General features: G+C 45.3%; 1 protein-coding gene across 7 annotated transcripts in view; it reads left to right on the top strand.

Annotated features, from left to right (window-relative positions):
* DGKD (diacylglycerol kinase delta) overlaps window positions 1-19,972 on the top strand; it is a 60,616-nt gene extending 40,644 nt beyond the window's left edge. Inside the window, exons 16-32 of one of the 7 annotated variants that reach the window (XR_005567200.1) lie at window positions 972-1,151; window positions 1,879-2,007; window positions 2,950-3,046; window positions 3,327-3,437; window positions 4,164-4,260; window positions 4,979-5,086; window positions 5,698-5,811; window positions 6,219-6,353; window positions 8,581-8,732; window positions 9,497-9,608; window positions 9,775-9,867; window positions 10,239-10,358; window positions 10,681-10,798; window positions 12,009-12,139; window positions 17,887-17,980; window positions 18,211-18,280; window positions 19,014-19,972. Coding sequence is in view for 5 of the 7 variants with exons in the window: in XM_039391178.1 (XP_039247112.1) it covers window positions 972-1,151; window positions 1,879-2,007; window positions 2,950-3,046; window positions 3,327-3,437; window positions 4,164-4,260; window positions 4,979-5,086; window positions 5,698-5,811; window positions 6,219-6,353; window positions 8,581-8,732; window positions 9,497-9,608; window positions 9,775-9,867; window positions 10,239-10,358; window positions 10,681-10,798; window positions 12,009-12,139; window positions 13,243-13,332 (1,787 nt within the window). In the remaining 2 variants the exon portion in view is untranslated. Of the gene's footprint in view, window positions 1-971; window positions 1,152-1,878; window positions 2,008-2,949; window positions 3,047-3,326; window positions 3,438-4,163; window positions 4,261-4,978; window positions 5,087-5,697; window positions 5,812-6,218; window positions 6,354-8,580; window positions 8,733-9,496; window positions 9,609-9,774; window positions 9,868-10,003; window positions 10,198-10,238; window positions 10,359-10,680; window positions 10,799-12,008; window positions 12,140-13,242; window positions 17,340-17,886; window positions 18,352-19,013 lie in introns of those variants that run through there. The other 6 variants (XR_005567199.1, XM_039391179.1, XM_027724950.2 and 3 more) reach the window with 6 other exon arrangements.
* The last annotated feature ends 125 nt before the right edge of the window (window positions 19,973-20,097 follow it).

Here is a 20,097-nt window from a genome sequence, read left to right as displayed (position 1 = left end):
ATGAACAACTGTGTAGTAAGTTACAAAGCGTTGCAGTGTTGCCTGGATTTCCAGCACTGCAGCACTGTATACAACCTATCCTGAAGGTGAAGTAGGATGGGATGAGGGAAGTGGAGCAAACAACCTGCTTCTGGTGAAATAGAGGCCTTGACCTCACTGCTGCCCCACTTTGCTGCTGCTTACCTTAGGCCAGTTTGGTGTTTGTGGAGTTCTTTTGGAGCCCAAGCAATTTGCTTAATCCAGCCTGAAGTGTTTCTGTGTCTGATGGGCTGGTGGGTTGGATTGCCTTGTGGGTAATTTTGGGGAACTCCAAAGTCAGCACAAGGGAGGGGAAGAGACTGCAAGAAGGGGAGCTCGTCCCCCTGTGGAGGCGAGGAGCTGGTAGAGTAGCTGTGGTCAGTTTAGAGCTGTGCTCTGGCAAGGGCTGCTGGGGAGGAAAAGGCCTGTTGATTACATGCAAAGGAAGTTTTGATTTCTTTAGGCAACATGCTAGTGTTTATATCATGTCAGCTCTCCAGCAAACTCCAGTTACATTTCAGATGTGTTTGTTCAACTTTTCCAAACTGTTTTTCTTCTTCCAAAGTATGTAATCTGATTCTTCCCTTTGTTTGAATTGGTTTTTACCAACTGCTATTTTCTTCCTCCTCCATTATATGTGTCTAAGTGCCCTTTTCAAGTGGCTGATGTTATTGCGCCACTACAGATTAAACAAACAGAAAATTCATTAATCACTTCATGTCTGTCTGGTTAGAATTCCTGGCAACATCTAAATGCAAATAAATGGAAGCCCATCACCTGTAACACAGTTTACATCTCAAGATGTCTGAGTACCTGAGCTTTTTGTTATTCCTGTTCTTTCCTTTAAGGAATTGGGATATGTAGAGTCCCATCCTGTTTTTATTTACATCAGTGGGAGGTATTCCTTGCTGGAAGAGCTGTGAGAAACTCACCTACTTTCTCTCTCCATACAGCTGTAGATGAGCAAAATGCCCAGACCCAGGAGCAAGAGGGTTTCCTGCTTAGTCTGTCATCCTCTGAGGAGGGCAAGGAGCTGAGGAACGAGGATAAAATGTCCCTGCAGTCATCACACAGCAGCAGCTGTGGAGTGTCCAAGGGGAGGAGGAAAGGTACTGCTCTGGAGCCACCACCAGGCAGGTCTTGCCTGTGCATTCCAGTTGTGTTAGTTGTAAAAAGGGAAGGTGGTGTTACATGTATTACCTGGTGCGTTGTGTTTTTCTCTAATTTTTGCATGATTGCTCTTCAGGCCCTACATGTTTCTGTGCATTATACACCCCACTTTTCGCTACCTCTCTGATGGCTGGTCTGTGCTCGTAGCATTTGGAGCCTAGGAGTGATGAGTTTTCTTGCACCTTAGCCAGTAATCTGGGTTCTCTTGGCTTTCAGTGCTTGGACAAGGACGGTCTTGAGCATTTTTCATGTCATGTACCTGGCGACATTTCCCTGCCATCCTTTGCAGATGACAGAGAACAGCAGCCAGTTTGCTTTAATCACTGTGTTATTTGAGCAATTTGTTAGAGATCCCTGAGCACTGCAGATATATTTGAAACTTCCCTGAGTGTTGATTGGGAGCCAAATACTCTGTCTTACGCTGCTGGCACCAGCTTTTTTTCATCTCCATTTGTAACATTTTTCATGTGGCATTTTGGTGCTTCTAGTCTGTGAAGTTTTCTGGCAGCACATATATAATGTCTCTGTCTTTTAATGACTGGTTCTGTCAACTCTTTGTTTTCTGGTGGCTCAAGTGTTTTGCTGTTGAGTGAGTCCTGACCCAGTCTTGCTGCTTGGACTGTGCTGCCCTGTGCTGGTCTGAATCACAGCATTGTTTGTCAATAGCCATGTTTGTGTTGTGTTTCACAGCCTCCAAGTCTCCTTGCGAAAGACTAATAAACAAAGGAAGTTTGTCGCTGGGCAGCTCTGCATCTCTTCCTCCCCAGACAGGAAACCGGGACAACTTGCCAATGCTGAACACAAAAATCCTCTACCCAAGTAAGTGTAACACCCACCTCTTCCCACTGAGGCAGCCAGCTGGAGCATGGGTGACAGCAGCACAGGCTGCAGTCCCCACAAGAAAACATGGAATTGTCCTGCCAGGTGCTCTTTTGTGCAGGAGAGAAATCCCCTTATGGATGACTTCAAGAGGAGGCTTGGAGTGAGCTGCAGTAATTTCCAGTTTGTAGCTAAGACCTAGACACAGATTATCATTAACACTGTGAAGTGGCAGAATTTAGGTGCCAATTGCAAGGAGATGCTGATCTCAAAGTAACCTAGAGAAGGGGGATATGAGAAAGGTTTCTGAAGAGTGGCAGCCATAGGTTGGGAGTCCCTTCATGTGACGACAGAAGTCACTGGAAGTGCACAGACCCAGCAGAATTCCCACTTCCCACGTCTTGAGCAGCAACTTCTCCCCATCACTGTGGCAGTGTCCTTCCACCTCTTCCTCCAAATTACTTGTACAAATTGCCTCTTCTAGAGGCAGGTAATTTCCTTTCTCTCTGACAAACCTACTGTTTGTGGGTCACCAGTTGATAATTTAAGAAGCAGGAGACAGTAGTTTCTTGAGCAACTTGGATAATAACTTTACTCTTACTCCACTAACTGGAGGAGAGACATTGCTTGTCTCACCCTGGAACAAAAAGGCTACTGCAGAGAACACACTCCTATTGCCCTTTTCCATGTTCCTGTACAACTGTGCTGCTGGCCTTAGGCAATACACTGTCAGGCAGAAACCCTGCAGGCAGCCCCAGAAATCCTTCTGCTTGTCAAAAGAGCTAAGCCTCCGGAGTGGAAGAAAGCACTACTGCTATTTGCTTTCTCCACGAATGACAGGGCAGAATACATTAACTCTTGTTATCTTGTCTTGGAGATTGAAGTTACCTGTTTTCTGCTTATGATTAGCTGCACTCTCCTCCATGGTCAATTTTCCTACAGATATCCGTGCTGGCATGTCTGGTTCTTTGCCTGGGAGCTCTGTCATCAGCCGGTTGCTGATTCACGCTGATCCCTTTAACTCTGAGCCTGAAAATCTGTGAGTATGTGCAGGAGTTTGAAGAGAGGGAGTGGGCATCTCCAAACAGACCTCAGGAGAAGTGGATTAGTTTCCAGAGCAGAGTAACAGGCTGCAGCAGCCCAGACTTACATGACTGGGTGCCAGGGAATGGCAGCTTATGGAGTTAGACACGCAGTTACACATTGGACACAGTTGGGCTGGATGGTCTTTTCCACCCTAAGTGACTCTGGGATTCTGTGTGAGATACACATCAAATGGTACCCAGAGTTACGAATAGGAGTTTTGTTCTGATTGGCAGTGAATGTTACACAGAGAAGTGTGTCATGAATAACTACTTTGGAATTGGACTGGATGCAAAGATTTCTTTGGACTTCAACAACAAACGTGATGAGCACCCAGAGAAATGCAGGTGGGTTTGGCTTTGACCTTTGGATTGATGCTAGAAGTGACTGAAACCACTTCATTCTTCTGTGTGGTTTGGAAGCTGGTTGTGTACACATGTGCTGAATAGGTGTGTTGTGTAAATAATCTCCTTCAAGGCTTGAAATCGTGACAGAGGAGATAAATTACTGATTTATTACTGATTTATTATGCTATAAGGTCTTTAAGTAGTTATGTTGGTGTAAATTGAGTGCATTTGTTCTTTTTATGTCATCTCAAAGGTTTTTCTCCTGGGCTATTTAGCCACAAGAGGAGCACAAATGCCACAAAGGCTGGTTTTGGCCTTGATCCTGTCTTAATATAAACTTTGGGTTTGGCCTTTTGAATACCTGGGCAGCTGCAGGATGCTTTGTGTAACCCGGGATGGTACATTTGCTGTACTTGAGCTAATACAGCCAAACACTGTTGATGTTCTGATGTATGAGATGGACAAGTTCTGTGCCAGGGGAGTCTGTGTATGTTCCTGGTAGCGTGTGTTACTCAGTCATCCTCAATTCCTACCTGACACGTATTTAAAGGGAAGCAGTTCCCTAATACATATGGTGACCACTCGGAGTGCTTGACCCTTTTGGAAGCAGAGCACCTTTGTGTTTTAGGACATAGCAGGTATCATTTCAATGTGAGGTTTTTCTTCCTTCTTGGTGAAAGGGTAAATGTCTGTGCTGACCTCTTCTCTTTTGATTTGCCCCCTTAGAAGTCGTACAAAGAACATGATGTGGTACGGAGTGTTGGGGACCAAGGAGCTGCTGCACAGAACGTATAAAAACCTGGAGCAGAAAGTCTTGCTGGAGGTGAGGAATTAGCATGCTCTTCTGTTCCTAAAACTGGGATGCCTAATTGCATCTCCTTCGGGCACTGTGACTTTGGCATGGTGATTCTACTTAGTGACATTTGCCTGCCTGATACAACTAAAAGTGGCTTTTCCTGGTTCTGGAGGACAACTTGTATTCTCAGACCATAAGGGAAGTATCATCTCGCTGGAAAGTGTTTGCTGTTCCCAGCTCAGTGTTCAGCATGGGTTGTTATGGTACATGTGGTATCTAATGTGAACACATCATTTTAGATAGTAGGTGCAGTGGAAAGCTCTTGATTTGACTGTGCTGTAATGTGCATCTGACTGGGTAAAATTACTATTGTATAGGCCATATAAAACATAAACAGGTAACTTGCAGGAGGAGACCCTCATCACATAGGTGTTTCATGAGTTTTATTCCCCTTTCTGGAGGAATAAACCACGAGGTTTTGCCAAGCCTCTCAGGTGTTCCCTGTTCCTGTTAGAGGAAAAGAAGCAACAGTATCTCTCTCAAATCCATGTCTGCCAAAAGAGGCGTGGCTCTTGAGACTTGAGTGGATAGTTCTACTCTGCCAGGTCAAAAATAAACAGGAAGAAACCTGAATTAATGTATTACTAAGCTGTGTTGGCTGTTTTCTGTTCTTAGAGCATGTGGTCTGGCAGGAGGGGCTCTCTCCTGCTGGGCTGAGAGCAGTGTTGCCTTCTTTTCTGTGCAGTGTGATGGGAGGCCAATCCCTCTGCCCAGTCTCCAGGGGATTGCTGTACTCAACATCCCCAGCTACGCAGGGGGCACCAACTTCTGGGGGGGAACCAAGGAAGATGATGTGAGTATTCTCTAAGGCAATCCAGGAAATGTTTCTACTTACTGTTGCTTTTGAAGTCAGAGCCCCTGAGAAGAGTACTTACAAGAAGAGGTCAAGGGGCCTGTCTGCTTGTACTTTCTTTGGGAAGTGGGTAAGATACTGAAATTCAGTCTTCAGCAGCTTTGTACCCAGGCAGTCTGTCATGATTCAGTAGAAACATCACCAGACTATTTGGAGCTGCAGGAAGTGTTTTAGGTTGACCTTGTCACCATAGACTGGTGGAGAAGTAAAGCCCCTTGAAGGCAAAGGCAGGTAGATTTACTCAGAAACATTGTATTTATTGTATTTATTGAAGGAGCGCCTACTCTGTGAAGAATAATTATTGCCTTGTGTCCTACAACCTGTGTGTCTGCATTATACTTTAGCCATTGGAAGCACAGTGGAACTATCAAACCTCCTTTTTCTCCCTGCTGGTTCACTGCAGATTGTCAGCTTCAAGCCTTGTTAATTTTATACAGATTAAAGAGCACATTTGAAAGCCAACCCCCAGATCTGCACCAGTAGGGGGTTAAAGGAAACCTCTTCAACAGAGCTGTATGTCATCTGAATTCTCTCTCCCCTGTATCTGGCAGACATTTACAGCCCCTTCCTTTGATGACAAGATTTTGGAGGTAGTGGCCGTGTTTGGCAGCATGCAGATGGCAGTGTCACGTGTGATCAACCTGCAGCACCACCGCATTGCACAGGTATCACCCGCCTCCGTGAGCTCTTCGTGCCTGCCCCCTCTCCAGCTGGTGACTTCAGAGCCAGCTTCAGTCAGTAAAGCCCTCCTTTGTGCTCTCTCTGGTCCATGGAAAGAGCATCCACCAGGGCTGGAAATGAGAATATTCAGGGGCGATTTGAGCATGGAATTGTTTGCTAGCGTTCACTGTGGTAGGAGTTAGACCAACAACTCAAATACAGGTTCATCCAAAGACGCAGCAAGTGCTCCCTGCTGTTCAAGGGCAAGGTGTGCCCTGCTGCCCAGACACAGATGCCTCAAGTAGCACCAAAGCTACAGCACCTGGGGAAGGGCTTTGCAAAGACAGAGAATGGCTCATGCTTTTGGAAAACCAACATTTTAGAGCTTTTCTGATGCAGTCACTTCTTGCAGTGTCGGACGGTGAAGATAGCAATCCTTGGAGAAGAGGGAGTTCCCGTGCAAGTGGATGGAGAGGCCTGGATCCAGCCTCCAGGTTACATTTGGATTGTTCATAAGAACAGGGCACAGACCCTCACCCGAGACAGGGTAAGAGCAGTCTTGCATACAGTCTTGCAGCACACACGTGTTTTTATGTCTCATATTTCTGGAGAATGTGGCAACAGCCACACGTGAATGTTATCTTTGTGAATGCAAGAAGCATATTTTGTTACACACCATAAAACTTTTGGGAAAGAATATGATCAGACTTGCATTCACCACTTGGGAATTGGCATAAATAAGGTTGTTTATGTGAGCTTATTTTACTTCCTTTTCTAGGTGCCTGGTGACAGTGTTTCTTAACACACTTGCATGCTGTTTTTCCCACAGGGTGCCTGCCTCACCAACTGCCACGGATTGTCTAGATTCAGATGGTTAATATCTTAATTTCTCATTACTGCTCAGTATGTGGCTTATACCTCATTGACCATGTAAAGCAGCATCTTATGCCTTGTTCAGAAGTGTTTGTCAGTCTCATAATTTTCAAATATATCTGATGAGTACTAGCAGATAAGGAAGCCTCCTTGCTCTTTTACTGCTTATTTACTGACTGAGGGTAAGCCAAAGGAGAGGATAAAGGCTTTGCTGTGGCACAAACAGGCTTTATGATTCCTCCTAATTCTGTGACTGTCCATGCGTAAACAGTTAAGTTGAGAGCAGCTCTTGATACTTTGCACCACAGTGCCCCTTTACCCAGTTTCCAGAGCAAATCAAGGTCTTCTGCAAAAGACTCCTCTGCTGAATTACAAGAAAAGAGAGAAGAGCAAAGAGAAAAAGTGAAAGCAGCCTGATACAGGCAGGAAGTTATAAACATGGTAGTATGAAGAGAAAGCAAAGGTGGGCATACAAAGCCGCTGTGGGTAATGATCACAGAACCGTGGAATGGTTTGGGTTGGGAGGGACCTTAAAGGTCATCTAGTGCAACCCCCTTGCAATGAGCAGGGACACCTTCCCCTAGACCAGGCTACCTAAAGCCCTGTCCAACCTGACCATGAATGTTGCCAGAGATGAGGCAGCCACCACTTCTCTGGGCAACCTCTGCCAGCATTTCATAACCTTCATCATATGAAATTTCTTTCTTATATCTAGTCTGAAGAGAGAGAGCAAGGGGGAACACGATTCCTGCTGAAATGGTAAAGGGAGGGGAAAAAAGGAGAGGCAGCTTATATGTGGGTATGGTGGGGAAGGTGGAGTGAAGCACAAGAGGTAGAGAGGACACAGCAGTCCCTTGTGAGTGTGCTGTGTGTTGGGCCACCTGAAGCCGTGGCTATGGTTGTGCCATCCCATTCCTCACTGCCTGCAGACCTGATTTTGCAGGCATGGAATTGCTACTGAGGAATAGGTTCCAGTTTTGCAGAGCAACACGCAACTTTGTCGTGGCCATGGGCTTATCCTTGTTTTTCCTGCTGTCCTTTTGATGATCATGGCACACCCCTTCCTTCACAGAGCAAACCTGTCCTATTCAGTTGATGAACTGGGGTCCTCTCTTCATGCATGTGACCCTGTACCTTTGGTAACATTTTTCAAATGTGATTTTGGATATATAGTTTCCTAAACTGAAGATGGAAAAAAATTCCCTTATGTGGCCTCATCTGGACCAGTGAAGAGTCATCAGCAGGACTGAGATCAGGTAGCTTGCACTGAGCTGACAGAGCTGACTGAGCCTGACAAAGTCCTGGAGGAGGGGCAGTAGGGGAAGGGATTACCACAGGGCTCCACAGTTTTCATTCTCACTGTATTCAGTTTTGATCCTTCTGCATTGGATCTGTTTTGGTTCTTCCCACACCACTAGCTGCTGCCAGGAATATCAGTAAGGGTGCAAACAGGAGAGGTCCTAGCTCTGAGTTCAGTTGCTTGATCCACCAGTTCCTAGGGAAACACCATTTACTTCCAGATATGGAGGAACCTTGAACATTTTTAATTTCAAGCTCTGAGGTGTCACAGTAATAGTGAAGTGTAGAGGTGATAGAGCTACTCAAAGAAAAGGCTGCCACCAGTAGGAAATGGATGGATTTTTATTAGTCTGGCCCTTGTAACTGGCCTACCAATTTTGACTAAAACTATGCTTAAACAAAAATTAAAGCAAAGCAAGCATGTTGCATGGAAAATTTCAGTCCACCCAGCTAGTTAGCAAAGTTCTAGGCATCTCAGCAGCTGGGTCCTGCAATGAAAAGTGTCTGGACCAGATCTACATGTTTTACAGGTGTAGGCACAATCGTTGGGATTTTACAGGAGCTTCACAAGGTACCTGATAGTTTGCTTGTTGTGTTTTTAGGCATTTGAGAGCACCCTCAAGTCCTGGGAGGACAAACAGAAGTGTGAGTTGTCCCGACCCTCCTCTTTCTCTCTGCAACCAGAGATCATGTCTGAAGAGGAATCCACTCAGATCAACCAGTTTGGTCAAGCTGCAGGTGCTCTGATCCACAGGTGCGACTCAACCTGCTTTTGGTGATAGAACCCTCCTTTGGGGCCTGGAGTCATACTTCCTGTTCCTAGAGATGTTCCTGTTCACTCTTACCCTCTACAGTGCTGGTCCATGTCACTGGGAGCAGCCTCATTCATTATGCACTGTCCCATCTGCACGAGGTTTGAAGTTGAATAAACTTTCTTAGGCCATTATGAACAAAAAATATTACTGTTGTGAGCAAACATGGATACTTTAATCTGAAAGAACCCGTTATCTTTGAATATAAATTACTTTTTATCAGAAAAGAAACAAAAGCCTCTCTGGGAACTCAGATGACAGCCTGGGTTCTTGTAACCCTGATGCCCAGCAGAGATTTTTTGGAAGAAGTCACTGTATGCTCATCTGTTCATCCTTTAGTCAGACATTCTGCACCTTGGTCTGAGCTTCTGAGAGAAAATTCCCAGAATCATCAGAGAAGTGTTAATTAAGTTGCCCTAAGTGCAGCTGCCTTTCACTTCACCGTGGCCATACTAAAATGTCTGGGTTGTATTTCACACTGATCCCAATTTGTTTGCAGAACTGAACATGCACCTGGAGTTGTGCCCGTGAGATCTGGCTGTGTGTGCTCACTGTGGGAGAGAACTGCCCTGCTTTGCCAGGGGCTGTGCCCCTCCTGTGCCCCAGCCCTGCCCCTGTCGCTCGGATGGGTGTTAGGAGGAGATCCCCAGTCAGAAGAGATCTCCTGCTTTGAGCATGTGCTGATGCAATCTAATTCTCTCTTTAGCATTCGGGAAATAGCCCAGTCCTATCAGGACATGGAGCAGGAGCTTGCCCATGCTGTCAATGCCAGCTCCAAGTCTATGGACAAAGTCTACGCTAAATCCAAGTCTACAGAGGTACGTCACTCACTTGGCATCTCCCATTTTGTCCTCGCTCCATAGCTCTTGGTTTTCCTTTCTGATTGACCAAAAGTAGGCCCTGCTTGTGTAAGACTTCTTCCTTTTGACTGCTCAGACTTCTGCTCTGTCAGGCTTAACTTGTGCATGAATTGCTTCCCTGCAGGGTCTGAACTGCAGCCTCGTGGTAGAGTTGGTGAATAATGTCAAAGCCCTGCACAATGAGACAGAGCTGCTATTGGCAGGCAAGATGGCTCTGGTAAGGAACACAAAGCAGGAGGAAAGCAGCCTCTCACTTCCTCCCCTCTCCTCCTGTTACCTTGGCATAACATTTTGCTGGTCTTGGGCTTCCTTGTCTTTGTAACTCTACAGTCAGTTTAAATGTTATCATCCAGGAATTAAGATGATTTTGCTACATGGGCATGATGAGCAGTCAAGGTAGACTCTGTGGAGTTTGGAGCTCAGAACAGATGAGAATCATTGGCTTGGTAAGGTCTGGACAGAGTGCTTGCTGTGCACTTCCTTTTATGAGCAGGAACTGCTTTGTTAGCTAGGGATTTTGAGGCAAGGGCCTGACTGTGTGTTCCACCATGTGGTTTTAACTCTGCTCTGTTTCCATTTCTGATCTAGCAATTAGATCCTCCCCAGAAGGAGCAGCTCCAGGCAGCCCTGGCAGACATGGACCTCCAGCTGAGGAAATTGGCCGACATCCCTTGGCTGTGGCAGCTTATGGAGCCCTGTGATGAGGAGGTGAGGAGAACCAGGGCTATTTTTTCCCTAGCTGTTCTCTTTTTCCCTAGTTGGCTGTGACTGTATGTCTGATGTGAGAAAACATCATTAAGAAGGAAACTCAGCTCCCCAGGGCTAAAGAAAGTAATTTCCTGCTAAGATCCCTTGGCTGACATGGGATCAACTTTCTCTACTTCCTTTCCTTTCTTGATCAGAATGAGTTTAGAATTTTTTTCCCTCTCTTACAAGGTCGTGGAGCTGAGCTTGACAGTGGTTGTTGCTCTTGGTTCATTCCAATCGATTTATAACTGAGAGCCTGATTTTTCCCTTTCTGTTCTTGCAGAACCAGATGCTGGATTATTCTAAACGCAGCCGCAGTGGCAAATTCCGCCTGGTGACCAAGTTTAAAAAGGAGAAGAACAACAAAAATAAGGAGACTCATAGTAGCATGGGACTGCCGGGTACCCAGTCTGCTCATTCACTGTGTCTCTTTGTCACACTACCTCTTCTTTGTCTGTCTCCTCACATATTCCTCCTGTTTCACCTGCATCTACCTTTTCTTGGAGGTCTACTCAGTCGTCTTCATGTGGCAGAGTAGCTTGTTGTTCCTTTTCGAGTTATGGTCCCCCAGTACCACGCAAACATTCCTGAGCAGGAACAGGAGGTACCCTCTGAAGAATTCTCTCTACATATTTCCAGGGATATTTCAGGGGATGTTTAGGGAAGTGAATTTGAGGATTTTGGCATTTTAAGTATCAAAATGACTGTGGGGCCCAAGTCCGCATAACTCCAGTTTCTTCACTGCTAATTCTCTGTGATATGGTAAATGTTGTTTTCTCATTGATTCACCTTTGGGCTTTAATCAAGTTTCGTGTCTAGTTGGTTGGGCATCACCATCACCACAGGTGCACCCTGACCTTTAATCCTACTGGTAACTAGATAAAAACTGGCCATGAATCAACAAGTTGCCATTCAAGATACTTTCTCTCCAAATTGGGTTAGTTGATTTTTGGTTTGTGCTCTCCTTATGAAGGCTTTCTTCTAAAATTCAGAAGTACTACCTGTTCTGTGGGCTCCTGGGTCCTGTCCTCTGCCTTGGAGTTGTGGGTACAGTCTCCTTCTGTCTGACAGGCTGGTGTTCATTCGTTGCCTCCCAGAACTTGGAAACTTTATTATTCTCTTATTTAGAGGCTGTGCAAGAAGGTGGAAGTCTAAACCTCTAAACTCCTCCTCTTTTCCTCAGACAAGGGGGAGTTTGCCATTTTGTTTACTGAGCACAAGTGATTGTACATAATAGCAAAGTAATCTGTGCTGTGATTCTTTATCATGTATTTTATGAACCTGTTGTTTTGTACACAGAAGAGTATCAGTGAATTGACTCTTCTAAAGCATGGGGGTAAACTTTAAAAAACATATCCAATCCCATCAAAACAAACATGCACTTCCTCCTGGCTGTACCACAGCAAGCCTCTACTTAAGGGAACACCTCTTACCTTTCTCTGTCCTACCTCTTTTGTTTGAGATCGTAGGTCATGCTGCCCTCCCCTTGGTTTGAGGCTGTGGTCCTGGCTGCCCTCCTCCTCTGGCACTCAGTGCTGTGGTGTCCTCATCTCTCACTGTCTCCTGGGATTCTGGGTACTCAATGCACTCCTGCTTTTCCATCTCTGACAGTTCACCTCTGGGGAACGGAGGAGGTTGCGGCCTGGCTTGAGCATCTCAGTCTTTGTGAGTATAAGGATATCTTCATCCGCCATGACGTCCGGGGCTCTGAGCTCCTGCACCTCGAGCGGAGGGACCTCAAGGTACTTTCATGGTTGGCTCATGAGAAATAGCCAGCTGCATCTGCATGACTTCTGTGCTGAATGTGCTTGGAAGTGCTCTGCCTGCTGTTCATTCCAGTGCCCTGGCAAGACGAACAGGGTCACTGCAGTCTCGTTTTATTTTCTCACTGTTTTAGGTCACCTGGTTTTTAATAGTGGGGAGGTAGAAGAGGTAGTTGAGGGACCAGCTGTCCAGTTCTGCCACAGTCTTCTAGAGATGTGATACAGTCCAGCATACAGATTTCAGATAGTGTTCTTGAGAGTCTCTGATTTTAATGATGGAACTTTTCAACTTCTCGGCTACTGTCCCATCTTTGCAGAACGTGCTGTGATTGGCAGAATTTGGTTCTTGTGCAGTGACTGGACAAATAGATCATCACACTTCTTTGTTACCAGAAAAAGTGATTGTGCCCTTTGATGAGGCTCATAGACAGAGAGAATCTTTTTTAATAGTGCTTAGCAATCACATTGCACAACTTTTCATCTCCTCACCAGGAGATGCTGTCTCTACGGAGAGAACTTGAAAGTGCTTTGTATGTGCAAGAGACTTATGTCATCATTGTGGTCACTTGCATAGAGCAGGAAAACACTTATGAAGTGGTTTGTGGCATTTGTCGAATGCTCCTTGGATCTCATGTGTGATTTTGACTGTGTTCCCATTGGGAGGTTTGCTGTGACCTGTGTAGCTGATCCCTCCACGTGCCATCCAGCTGCAGCCTGGGTTTTGTTGCATGGTAACCAGTTATTTGATGTGACTGGTTGGTTGTTCCTGCATGTTTTGGCTGCTAGCTTAGGTCCTTGATCTGTGTGCTCTTTCTGTTCTCTCAGTCTTTGACAGCCAAAGCAATTTGTGTTTCTGGCTAACAATCCGCTGTTGTTTCTCTACACTTCTCTGTGCCTGCTCTGCATCCTTAGTAGCTTTTTGACATGTGGTTGGAAGTGCTGTATATAACCCTCAGGTTTGTTATCTTTCTGGTTGGTTTTCTCCTCTCTTTGTAACTGGCTGACTAGTTTGTAACCACTGCTTGGCCACCTGGAGTTCCCCCCGCCTTTCTCTGAGGGTAAGGTTTTCTCTTTTCTTCCAGGACCTGGGTGTGACCAAAGTGGGTCACATGAAGAGGATCCTGCACGGGATCAAGGAGCTGAGCCGGAGCACTTCTGCCAGCGAGGCTTAGCCTCTGTTTTCACAGCCTGTGTCTACCATTCCCGCTAACTGCACAGCAGTCACCTCACCGAGCAGATGTGCTCACAACTGTCTCTACTGAGCAGCCAAGTTGGAGCTGTTCAGAGCTCATATCAACCAAGCATGGTGCTACTTTTTCCTGTGGGGTACGGCTGCATCCAGTGGAGAGGCACCTGATCTGCAGTCGGCAGAGCCTCCCGGAGGGAACGCACTCGCTGCTTGAAGAGCCACGTCCTCTGACGTGGGAAGTTCTGGTTCCAGTGACAGTGCAAGACTCCCGAGAATTGCAACACAGCTACCTTTACTGGATAACTTCATCACAGTAGAATAATTCAGGGCAAAAGATATATTGGCCAGTCTTAGTTCAGGAGCATCTGACAGTCTCTTCAGACCCAAAACTTTCCCACTCATCTCTTTGCCACACCTGTATTTAGCGTATATAAGTGGGACAGAGCTTGTCCTTTTGTCTTACTTCTCCCTTTTTAATACACCTGTAGTTGCATGCAGTTTGCATCCAAAATTCAAAGCCAGTACAGACCTCCTCCGATGAATATCAGTGATTCTCACTCACTTATGCCTTTGCAACAAACAATGCATGTGGTTCACCAGCTGGCCGGGCCTCCCACTGGGCCTGGCTCTCCTGTCCCAGCCAGGGGCAATGGTACATCGTCAGGTGTTCAGGCATCACAAACAATTGTTCAGAAATTCTGGTAGTAAGAAAAGACGAAATTCTGCAGAGCCAGAAGGTTGCAGGAGATCAGCTCTGACATTCCCTCTTCTGAATTCATCTGCAGGAGGCTGGATAAAAGGGAGAGGAAAGCTAATGAGATGTTTGGGCGGCACAGGAAGTGTAACATAATGAAATGAGATATAGGACAATTTGCTCCATCTTGGTGGAGGGAGCAGAATGATGGGCAACAGCCTGCCCATTTAGTGCCACTTCTGTGGCCACAAACAAGAGAGCTGTTTCTTTGCTTCAGCTTGCAGTGCAGAAAACTATTTCTGTCACAAAATATGTGATTTATGTCTAATACTTGCATCTTTTCACCTGTCTTGGTCTTAAAGGCTTTTCCACCTTGCTTGTCTCTCTTGCTGCCTTGCTCCTTCACTCCAAGGTGATACCAAAAGACTAGGATGGCTCAGTACCCCTGAGAGAGATACCATGTCTTCTCAAACATCAGAGCACTGAGAGAAGGAGGATTGTTACTGAGGACATGAGCATCTTAATGAAAACAGAAGTATGTTGATAAATTGCCTTTGGTTCCATCAACAGTGTAGCATGGAAAAATTCGTGCCTCTGACTCAGAGTTTCTAGGTGCCTGGCCTCAGCTGGGTGACTGTTAAAGCCCAAGACCAGCATGGATAGTTATATCACCATGTTTATCACTGCAAAGGAAATTTGAGAACAACCAGTGCTGTAGAAGTTGGGAGACAGCAGAAATTTTTAACTGCTCTGTCAGTTTGTGTGTGTTTTATTTTTTTGTTATTACAGAGTGGCACCTGTCTGATTGTGGCTGCAGACAGAATAGGCCACATACACAGTGGCATAAAAGGTCATTACCTGAGGACATCATTCTTCTTTGTAAGGATTTTTATCAAATTGATATCACCTCTCTAGTCTAACAACAAGCAGTCAAGTTAGCTTATGTTAAGACTTGACAGCTTATAAAGGTTCTGGGCTGATTTCATTCTGGGCAAACTCCATTGGATTCTCCAGTATTTCACCAAGGATTATTCCAACTCTCCCTGTCTGTTCTAAGCAGTCACCCACATGTCTCCTCTCAGCCTGGTGAGTGACAGGTTTTGCTCATGAGAAGGTAAAAGAAGACTAATGTACTTGATCCAGGTAGAAACATTTCTGGTATAAATACTGTGGGGACTGAGCAAGAAATAGGTCCAGCTTTGCCCTGAGTTTGTTTTTCCTACCTGTACATTGACGATTGCTTCCATAGCTGTATTTTTATTTCTCAGTACAGACCCCCCTCACTATATTGAATTCCTGAGGCACCAGGTCAATAAGAATTGCAGACATACTGTATTTTTCCACTTGCTTGGTGATGCCCAGAGCAGTGTGTGGATGCCAATGAGAAGCCTCCCCTAAGGAGAGCTCCAGGCTGCAGCCATCCTCCCTGCTGACAGTCCCAGGAACAGGCTGGGACATCCGGGTGCCTTCCCAGGAGAGTGCAGCAGGGGAGTGAGGCAGGTGGGAACTCTGGAGGAGAGGTGAGATCTGTGTTTGTTCCTCTTTGTGGTGAAGGAGCTGTTCTTGCTCTGAACTTTCCCCAGGCAACCTCGTGGTTAAGGATGCATAAACAATATGCGCTTGCCTTGCTTGCATAATCCCTGAGGGATTAAATTATTGCCTCCATAGAAACAGCTTCTCTCTACTCTTCCTGCCCAGAGCGACAGAGGAATCCAAAGAGTTTTTACGTTCAGGCATGTTCCTTAATTCGTGCCATATCTGTCAATATTAGCCATCTGCTCTGAGTGATGATGCCTGCACAGACCCATCTTCATTTCTTTTGCTTTTATGATCTTTGTGTCAATGCCTTCAGATCCTTTTTGTGTGCATGCACATTTATCAAAGGGTTGAGAGCCAGTATATTCCTGTCTGTTGCTTATCAGAGGCAGGGAGGGAGTTCTACCTTCTTTTAAGAGCTAGAAAATGGGATCCACATTTAACCTGAGTGCCTTTGAATATTTGTTAAGGTATAGATCTAACAAAAGGGCCATAGCTCTGTGTGTCTCACTGGGAATAATGCAGATTTCTGTTGCAGAGATTTTGTGAATAGATGAAGGCAATTTGTGTTGAACATCAGTGAGAGCCATCTGCAGAGTAGGGAGCTGAACTCCTGGGTACATTATTCCGAGTTCCTCTTCTGGCATCTGATAATTCTTTTGTGGGAGAGAAACTCAGGAAAGACAATTATTAAAATCTGCTGCTTTGCCAAAAAAGAGACTGTCCAGCAGTCTCAGGTAAACATCAGCTTGAGAGAAGCTAGGACTGCACATATCACACAGTGTTTAGTCTCTTAAAAAATGCAACTCCTGGGAGAGCCGCGCGGCACCTTCTGTTCCTCGTCCCTCCCCTTGGCAGTGGCTGCAATGAGCCGGGCATAGGGTTCCTTCTAGGAAGAGGTTTCAGTCTGTTCTCTCACGCTCTGGCACGGTCCTGGATATTTGATGGCAGATTCTGGGGAATGGGTTAGGTGGGGTTGCATGCACTGGGGACTCAAGGGACGCTTGGCCCGTGAAGCAGCTGCCAGTGGTGCCCTGCTCTGGGCTGATCCAGCCTGTCTGTTTTGGCTCGGGGGGATCTTCGTGCCCCCTACTCTGCAGCAGAGAGAGCTGTACAGAGGTGCTGCCTGGCTGGGCTGCACAGGAGCCTGGGGGCTTCCAGCTCTGCCAAGGCCTTCAGTGCCAGTCCTGGGAATGTTTCTGCACCCAAATCGAATGGAGCTTCGTTCATTGTTTTAGTGTTATTTAAAAATGTGCATACTAGCCACCTGATTTATAAAGACTGTTTACAAGAAATATTTTGTATCTTAAGATGTGTGTGTACTGTAAAAAGAAAAAAAAAAAGGAAAGGATGAAAAATGATGCTTTTCTACAGCTGTTAGCAGTGACTGCATGTCCATATCATTGTCCACCGACTGTTGTTCCTCAGGGGTCTCCCCGCCATTCCTGTGATCCTGTCAAAAGCATAGGGAAGCAAGTGAATCCCTGTACAGTCTTGGGAAGAAGGTTTTGTGCCTTAAGAATGGGACCTGCTTCCCTCCTATTTATTATGTTAATTTATACAGTGACTACCATGGCAATGTCTCTTGTATTTTTTTTTTTGTACATAGTTTACTGTTGATTGTTGTAAATAAGTTTTTCTTGTATATAAAGTAAACATGTTTCTGAGCTTCCAGTAAGGATTCTCTGTTACTGATTTTGTTGTGAGAGGGCTGCTGTGCCCGTCTGGTGGGAACCAGCTAATAAAAAACTGTGCTGTGATCAAGTGGCTTTATCTGACTTGCATCAGAAGTTGAGAGCTGTTCCTTAGAGGGGAGTGAAATAGTAAACGGGAGTGTTGTAGATTAGTTTTGTAGCAGCTTTTTGTGCTGGTTTAATTGGAGTAGAAGACATCAGGTAGTTTATTTTCATTAGCTACATCTTGCAGTGAACAAAAGGTGTTTTAAATGTGGTGTTTCTGCTGGTGCTCATCCTGCTCATAGCTCTGCTGCCTGCAAACCCCCAGCTCGATGGGCAGACCCTGCCGGGAACACAGCAGGGTGTGTGTTGTTACCTCATGTGTTTGCAGAGCTCCCATGGGTGCTGTGCCAGGGTGAGAGGGGAGCACTCCATGTACTGCAGGCAATGTATACAGTGACTGGAACGAGTGAAGGTGCATTTACAAAAATGTGGGAGAAGGGAATTTTCTCATGGACTGTAGAAACTCAGTGCCATAAAAGGACACCTGTAAACTTGATAGAATTTGGAGGTGTTTGGATGAGGAGTCCGTAGAGCTGATTGTGATAAACTTTCTCTTCTATCCATACAGATTGGTGTGTTCATGAGATGCTGACAGGAAACTTCAGCAGACTAATTTAAACTGGTTGTAGAGTTCCACAGTACTGTTGCAAAGTAGATGGAAAGTAAGTTATAATGGTCGTGAATATTTTCTATGTGAAAAACACCTTTGTACTTGATAGCTAAATGGAAGTGTGGAGAGATACTTTGTGTGACAGGAACATGAGAAATCATACTAATGTTACATACTCCTGCAAGATGAAAATGGTAAAATTGATCATTACGATGTTACCTAGAACAGGAATAAGGAGAAAAGAAAAATCATATCAGACCTGAGTGTAAGGCTCTTCTTTAGGTGGCACTACAGAAAACATGCAAAGAAAGTAACAGCAGAGGCAGAAGATACTCTTACTTCTCTGATACAGGTAATTTGTTTTGGTCTTTTTTTTAATTATGTGGCAGAAGCCAATAGCAAAAAACACATTGCCCCACTCAGTGTCTCATCGCTGAGATGTCAGACCTGCTCAGGGCTGCCATCGTCTTGGTTTGATTTAACTACCAGGTGGGTCTCAGGAGGTGGGAGTGGATGGGAAGAGAGGTGTGCTGTGAAGATCTTGAAGTGCCAATGAGTTTTAAAAACACAAAGTATTCTTATTCTTCTGGTGTTTCCCTTGTCCTAGGTGGTGTTGGGTAGGGAGGGTTTATGTATTTGGGTTTTTTAATAGAGTGTAAAGTGTCTTGAGAATTGAGGAGAAGGCAAGGAGATCTGCTCCAGCTGAATGGGCAGCTCTGCAAACTAACAGGTTCAGAGGCAGCCCTGCCACTTCTCACCCAGCTGCAGAGTCATAAGGTAAATTCCTTGTTCGGCAGCTCGAGATGTTTAATTCTCAGAAGGTTCTGAGAATTAAGAACCTAAGAAGGTTCTGAGACTGTGGGAAGTTACATTTCATGTTATAACAGCTAAAAGATTTATGGCAGTTCTTGAGCAACTTCTGTTTGAAGAGTTCCAGTGACCAAGTGACCTTCCTGGTAAAATACACGGTCATTTATGGCCTATGGCTTTTCCTCCTGGGAGCAGGGAAGGGGTGGCCTAAGCCTTCTGGTCCTTCTCCAGGAGCAGGTTGGTTTGCACTCATGGGCTGTGCTGTTTCGTTTCAGGTGGTTCATGGGGAGAGATGATGGCTCACAGAACACTGGGTTTCTGCAGGTCTTGCAAGAAATCAGGACCCAGGATGAGAGGCAGACCTTGGTAGAGCTGTTTGTAACAGCTGTGAATCACAACTCTCCACAGTGTTAATTTAAATTATATGGAGCCTCTGTCTTGCCATCCACTTGTGAAGTTTCCTCTTTCTCCTCTTTATCCTTTTCTAGCCCTCCTTAGAAAAATCCCTTTTTTTTAAATGAAGGTGAAGTAGAAAGCAGAGAGCCCAGCACTGTAATTGTTTAGATTGAAATGATTCCCTGGCATGCAAAACTGGGCAGATCTTGAGGTACTCTAGAGTATCTTTTCTTCAATCCCCTGCACCAGGAGTCATAAGATCATCTGATAGCCCAAGTGCAGGCTTTTAAAATACACATTTCTGCACTACAATGGCAGGAGAAATGGGAAAACAGGAAAATAAAGCCCTCAAAACACAAGGACTGATGAAGAAGTAAATTCTTTCTGAGTATCAGTATAGGGGTTTAAAAAAAAATAAGAAATTTTTAGGAGACTGACACACAGGTTTGAATCTTCTAGATTGGCAGTTGATGTGTGTGTCCTAAATTTCCAACCTATACCAAGTCTTAGAGACAGAAGTGTATTAAAACCCAGGCAACCTGTGTGGTAGCAAATGGCAAAGTCAGCTACATATATGAATAAAATGTAATATATGCTCCTACCTGTGTTTCCTGTATTCAGGTATGTTGCATAAACTTTAATTGCCACAAAAGTCTGTTACCATTAATGTCAGTGGAAGTTTGCTTGTGGAATGTCTGAACTGAGGATGAAGGACACACCAGCAGAGCTGGCAGTGCACACACCTTCCCCAGCTGGGATTTCGGATGCCACAATCTTTATTTTAGCCCCCAGTGGTTGAACGGTGAACCCTTCGTTTAAAGAGAGCTTGTTTTTCAAGAAAGTCCATGGTCAAGTTTGTGAGTGAAAATGAAAAAAAAAAAAAAGTTTTATAAGTACTCAGTGCTCTCCTGAACAGTGTCAGGGGATGTGAGCTGAGATCCCAGGGCAGGTGAGCCCACCTTT

This window comes from Pipra filicauda, unplaced genomic scaffold, assembly GCF_003945595.2.
Source record: "Pipra filicauda isolate LSUMZ 115617 unplaced genomic scaffold, ASM394559v2 scaffold90_size2875636_pilon, whole genome shotgun sequence".
Lineage (NCBI taxonomy): Eukaryota > Metazoa > Chordata > Aves > Passeriformes > Pipridae > Pipra > Pipra filicauda.
The sequence above is the reverse complement of the archived record's forward strand: the minus strand, read 5'-3'. Positions and strand labels throughout refer to the sequence as shown.